Source organism: Corvus brachyrhynchos, unplaced genomic scaffold (genome assembly GCF_000691975.1).
Source record: "Corvus brachyrhynchos isolate BGI_N302 unplaced genomic scaffold, ASM69197v1 scaffold555, whole genome shotgun sequence".
NCBI lineage: Eukaryota > Metazoa > Chordata > Aves > Passeriformes > Corvidae > Corvus > Corvus brachyrhynchos.
The window spans coordinates 137,081-143,217 of record NW_008238357.1 but is presented as its reverse complement, the minus strand read 5'-3'; the positions used below and the strand labels follow the sequence as shown (position 1 = coordinate 143,217).

Sequence of the window (6,137 nt, the reverse complement as noted above, 5' to 3'; positions counted from 1 at the left end):
CGCCGCCCGGGTCACCGGCTCTGCCGGTGGGGACAGCGGCGGCGGCGTTACGGGGTCCCGAGGTATCAGCGGCACCGGGGTTACCAGGGACACTGGAGGCACCGTGAATGCTGGAAGCACCTGGAAGCCTGGAGGCACTGGGGGCGCTGGAAGCACCAGGGACGCTGGAGGCGCCCGGGATACTGGAGGCACCGGGGTTACTGGAGGAACTGGAGACACTGGGAGCACCCATATCCTCAGGGGCACCAGAAGCACCAGGAATACTGGACACACCGGGGACACCAACATCCCCACGGACACCAGGAGCACTGGGAACATGCTGAGCACTGGGGATGTTGGGAGCACTGGGAGCACTCCAGTCCCCAGGGGCACCAGGAATTCTGAACTTACTGGGGAGACTGGGAGAGTCTCCAGAGACGCTGGAAGCACTAGGAAAGTCCCCAGGGATACTGGGAGCACCAGGGATACTGAACATAATGGGGAGCCTGAGAAAGTCCCCAGCAACCCCAGGAACACTGTGGACACTGCACATGCTGGGAACACCAACATCCCCAGGGAGACCAGAGGCACTGGGGATGCTATGAACACTGGGGATGTTGGGGAGTCCCAGACCACAGTGGTCCCCAGGCCCCCCATACCTCATCACCGCCCCCGCCGCAGCCCCAACACAGCACCTCAGTTCCAGCCCTCCAGCTACCAGGCCACGGTGGAGGAGAACCGGCCAGCAGGCACACCGGTGACACAGGTGACAGCGCAGGACCCTGATGAGGGGGAAGCAGGCCGGCTGCGCTACGCCATGGCTGCACTCTTCGACAGCCGCTCCGATGCCCTCTTCACCGTGGACGCTGTCACTGGTGCCATCAGCACTGCTGCACCACTGGACCGTGAGAGCAAGAGCACCCACGTGTTCCGCGTGACAGCAGTGGACCATGGGACACCCCGGCGCAGTGCCATGGCCACACTGACGGTGACGGTGAGCGACGCCAATGACCACGACCCAGCTTTTGAGCAGCCAGAATACCGGGAGAGTGTGCGAGAGAATCTGGAGGTGGGCTATGAGGTGCTGACAGTGCGGGCCACCGATGGCGACAGTGGTCCCAATGCCAACATCCTCTACCGCCTTCTCAATGCCGGTGATGCCAACGAAGTCTTTGAGATCGACTCCCGCTCAGGCGTCATCCGCACCCGTGGCCCCGTGGACCGGGAAGCGGTGGATGCCTTCGAGCTGTTGGTGGAGGCCACAGACCAGGGCCAAGATCCAGGTCCCCGGAGCGCCACGGCCACTGTCCGCATCACTGTGGAGGACGACAATGACAACGCGCCGCAGTTCAGTGAGCGGCGTTACGTGGCGCAGGTCCCCGAGGACGTGGTGCCCAATGCAGCAGTTCTGCGGGTGACGGCCACTGACCGTGACAAAGGCAGCAATGCACTGGTGCACTACAGCATTGTCAGTGGCAACACCCGTGGGCACTTCTACATTGATGCACAGACAGGCACTCTGGATGTTGTTACCCCCCTGGACTACGAGGTCACCAAGGAGTTCACCCTGCGGATCCGGGCGCAGGATGGTGGCCGCCCACCTCTCTCCAACATCAGCGGTTTGGTTACCATCCAGGTGTTGGATGTCAATGACAACGCACCCATCTTTGTCAGCACGCCCTTCCAGGCCACTGTGCTGGAGAATGTCCCCGTGGGCTACTCCGTCATCCATGTACAAGCCATTGATGCCGATTCGGGTGACAACAGCCGGTTGGTTTACACCCTGCTGGAGACCGGCATCGGCTTCCCCTTCACCATCAACAACAGCACCGGATGGATTGTGGTGGCCTCTGAGCTGGATCGGGAGGTGGTTGATTTCTACAGTTTCGGGGTGGAGGCACAGGACCAGGGCACCCCCCCAATGGCCTCCACAGCCAGCGTCAGTGTCACCATCCTGGATGTCAATGACAACAGCCCTGAGTTCACCCAGCGGGAGTATGGCGCCCGCCTGAACGAGGACGCAGCAGTGGGCACCAGTGTCCTGACCGTCTCTGCCGTCGACCGCGATGCCAACAGCGTCATCACATACCAGATCTCCAGCGGCAACACCCGCAACCGGTTCTCCATCACCAGCCAGAGCGGTGGTGGGCTCCTCTCCCTTGCCCTGCCCCTGGACTACAAGCTGGAGCGGCAGTACCTGCTCACCATTGCTGCCTCAGATGGCACCCGCCAGGACACTGCCCAGGTGATTGTCAATGTCACCGATGCCAACACCCACCGCCCCGTCTTCCAGAGCTCCCACTACACCGTCAACATCAACGAGGACCGGCCAGTGGGCACAACAGTGGTGGTCATCAGCGCCACAGATGAGGACACGGGGGAGAATGCCCGCATCACCTATGTGATGGAGGACAGCATTCCCCAGTTCCGCATTGCTGCTGAGACTGGTGCCGTCACCACCCAGATGGAGCTGGACTATGAAGACCAGGTGTCCTACACCTTGGCCATCACGGCACGGGACAATGGTATCCCGCAGAAATCCGACACAACTTACCTGGAGATCCTGGTGAGTGATGTCAATGACAATGCACCCCAGTTCCTCCGCCATTCCTACCAGGGATCCATCTACGAGGATGTCCCCCCCTTCACCAGCGTCCTCCAGGTCTCTGCAACTGACCGTGACTCAGGGCTCAACGGCAGGGTCTTCTACACCTTCCAAGGGGGTGATGATGGTGATGGTGACTTCATCATTGAGTCCACCTCGGGCATTGTCCGCACCTTGCGCCGTCTGGACCGGGAGAACGTGCCTCTGTACTCCCTGCGGGCATTCGCCATGGATAAGGGGGTCCCGGCCCGGCGGACGCCAGTGGAGATCCAGGTGACCGTGTTGGATGTCAATGACAACCCACCTGTGTTTGAGCAGGATGAGTTTGACATCTTTGTGGAGGAGAACAGCCCCATTGGGCTGGTGGTGGCCCGAATCACTGCCACGGACCCCGATGAGGGCACCAATGCCCAGATCATGTACCAGATTGTGGAAGGCAACATCCCCGAGGTCTTCCAGCTGGATATCTTCTCTGGAGAGCTCACCGCCCTTGCTGACCTGGACTATGAGGCCAAGGCCGAATACATCATGGTGGTCCAGGCAACCTCGGCACCACTGGTCAGTCGGGCCACTGTCCACGTGCGGCTGCGTGACGCCAATGACAACAGCCCCCAGCTCAAGAACTTCGAGATCCTCTTCAACAACTACATCACCAACCGCTCTGGCAGCTTCCCCGGGGGTGTCATCGGTCGCATCCCTGCCCATGACCCCGACATCTCCGACCACCTCACTTACGCGTTTGAGCAGGGCAATGAGCTCAACCTTGTGCTGCTGGACCCACACAGTGGGGACCTGCGCCTCAGCCCGGCCCTGGACAACAACCGCCCACTTGAGGCCGTCATGAGGGTGTCTGTCTCTGGTAAGATCCCCACCCGTGAACGGGGCTTTGTGGAGGGAGGTGCATGAGGTTTGTGTCCACCCCTATTTCTGCATGGGGACGAGGTATTATGGGGGTCTCAGTACCCTGTTTTGGCTGCCCCCACCCTCCAGATCAGAAGGATCTGGACGATCTGTTGTGGGGTCCCATCATCCCACTGAGGTGTTTTGGAGTTGCACCACGTGGTTGCCTCCACCCTCCAGATCTAGGGGAGGGGGGGATAATGGGATGCTCTGCCCCCGTCACAGCCCAGACATCCAATCTGGAGGCAGTTGGGGTGCCTAGCACCCCCTTTGCTTTCCCCAGCCCCTGGGCTGTCCAGAGGTGGTCCTGGCACTTCTCTGTGTGTCACTGAGCAGGGTGGGGCAGGACCCACTGCATGTACTGGGGAAGCAGAGGCTGGTGTGTGCCAGCGGGGTCCTGATACCCTTGGGGGCTTGCTATGGGGGCCTGATGGGTGAATCTGGGAAGGCTCAGGGTGCAGTGCAGGATTGGGGGAGTCCTAGCATCATAATGTTTGTGTTTCCAGGAGACTCCACTGCTTGAATTCAGGGCAGGAGACACAGGGCCTGGTCTGTGTATTTGGGGGGGGGGCACCCTGACCTCCACTGAGAGGCCCCCAAACCCAGTGGGGGTGGTCGCAAGATAAGGGGGGTTGTGCTATCAGTTGTCACCACCGTTTGGGCTGGGGGGTGTCCAGGAGGTGCTTCTGGGGGATGGGGGTCACCCCAAGGTGGGGGAACATCTCCTTGGCCACCCCCAGGTCAGGGGGGGAAACTGGGTCACAGGTCACTGATGTCCATTGTCCCCAGCCACATGGCCCCCATCAACCCCCAGCTTCCCCTAGCTGGGGTCCCTGCTCTGGCCACACAAAGCAGGGGGCCCAGGGCACAAAGGGTGGGGGCAGGGAGCCCCCCGTGCCCCCCCCCCAAGCGCAGGGGCAGCCGGGAGGGGAACAAAAGGTCCAGCCATAGCTGGGCCCCCGCAGCTGCAGCCATGGCAACCTTCCCCCCACTGGCCACTGGCCACCAGTCACTGGCCACAGGCCACTGGACAGCCCTGGCCCCTGCCACCCCTGTGGCACCCCCTTCTGCCTGCTTGGCCCTCCAGCTGTCCCCATGCTCCCTTCATCCATCTGTCTGCCCACTCCCCATCTGTCCTGCGTCTCGCTGCCCTTGGCCAGGGGGAGGACAAAGAGAAGGAGGAGGAGAAAGGTGGGTGCCCCAGTGCTGAGCAAAGATTTTGCTCCCCCAGCCCCACAACCAGCACCAACCCCATAACCAGCACCAACCCCTTAACCAGTGCTGGCTCCCTAACCAGCCTCAGCCTCATAGACAAAACCAGCCCCATAACCAGCCCCAGCCCCATAACCAACCACCATCCCCATTCAGATGCCCCCATCCCACAGTGTCCAAGCAGGTCAGGTCCCCCACAGCCAACACCATCCCCATCCCACTGTCCCCATCCTGTGGTGGCCAAGCAGGATGGGGATCCCATCCTGCCAGTGTTGTCCCCATTCCACAGGGCCAGGTGGGACAGGAGCCCTGTGACCAGTGCCAGCTCCATTGCTAACACCAGCCCCATCCCGCTGATCCCACCCTGCACTGGCCAAGTGGGATGGGTACCCCAAAACCAGCACCAGCCCCATAACGAGCACCAGCCCCATTCCACTGTCTCCACCCCAGTGGAGTGGGATGGGTACCCCAAAAGCAGTGTTGTCCCCATTACATAGGGGTCAAGCACATCAGGTCCCCGATAGCCACTGTTGTCCCCATCCTGCTGTCCCCATTCCATGGCGACCAATCAGGATGGGTGCCCCATAACCAGCATCAGCCCCGTAGCTGGCGTAGTCCCCATTCCAGAGTGGTTGACTGGGACAGTGGCCCCATAACCAGTGCCATCCCCATGACCACCTACAGTGCTATTGCCAACACTGTCCCCATCCCATGGTGACCAAATGGAATGGGCACCAACAGCCAGCACCAGCCCCATAACCAGCACTGTCCCCATTCAACAGTGGCCAGGTGGGACAGGAGCCTTGTAACCAGTTCCAGCCCCATTGCCAACACCGTCCCCATCCCGCTGTCCCTACCCTGTGATGGCCAGGTGGGATGGGCACCCCAAAAACAGCACCAGCCCCATAACCAGCACCAACCATATAACCATCACTGTCTCCATTCCTTGGTGGCTGAGTAGGAAAGGTCCCCCATAGCCTGCACTGTCCCCACCTGACAGTCCCCTTCCTTGGTGGCCAAGTGGGATGGGCACCTCGTAGCCAGTATTGTCACCATTCCACAGTGGCTACACGGGCCGGGTGTTTCATGGTCAGTGCTGTCCTCATTCTATGGGGACCAAGCAGGTCAAGCCCCCATAGCACCATCCCCATCCAACAGCAGCTGATTGGGTTGGTTGTCCCATATCTAGCACAATTCCCATCCCAGAGTTGTCCATTGCTGTCACTGACCCCCTCCTGTGTCCCCCCTTTGTCCCAGATGGTGTTCACAGCGCGACAGCGCAGTGCACGCTGCGAGTGACAGTGATCACAGATGAGATGCTCAGCAACAGCATCACCCTGCGCTTGGCCGACATGTCCCAGGAACGCTTCCTGTCCCCCCTGCTCAGCCGCTTCCTGGAGGGGGGGGCCGCCGTACATGCCACCCCCCGCCACCCGGTTTT

At 61.0% G+C, this 6,137-nt stretch overlaps 1 protein-coding gene across 1 annotated transcript in view; it reads left to right on the top strand.

The window, feature by feature from the left end:
- The first annotated feature begins 8 nt into the window (after positions 1–8).
- Positions 9–6,137, top strand: part of CELSR2 (cadherin EGF LAG seven-pass G-type receptor 2) — a 29,446-nt gene continuing 23,317 nt past the window's right edge. Inside the window, exons 1-2 of the mRNA XM_017735503.1 lie at positions 9–3,443; positions 5,954–6,132. Coding sequence (XP_017590992.1) covers positions 317–3,443; positions 5,954–6,132 — 3,306 coding nt within the window. The 5' untranslated portion in view covers positions 9–316. The remainder of the gene's footprint in view (positions 3,444–5,953; positions 6,133–6,137) is intronic.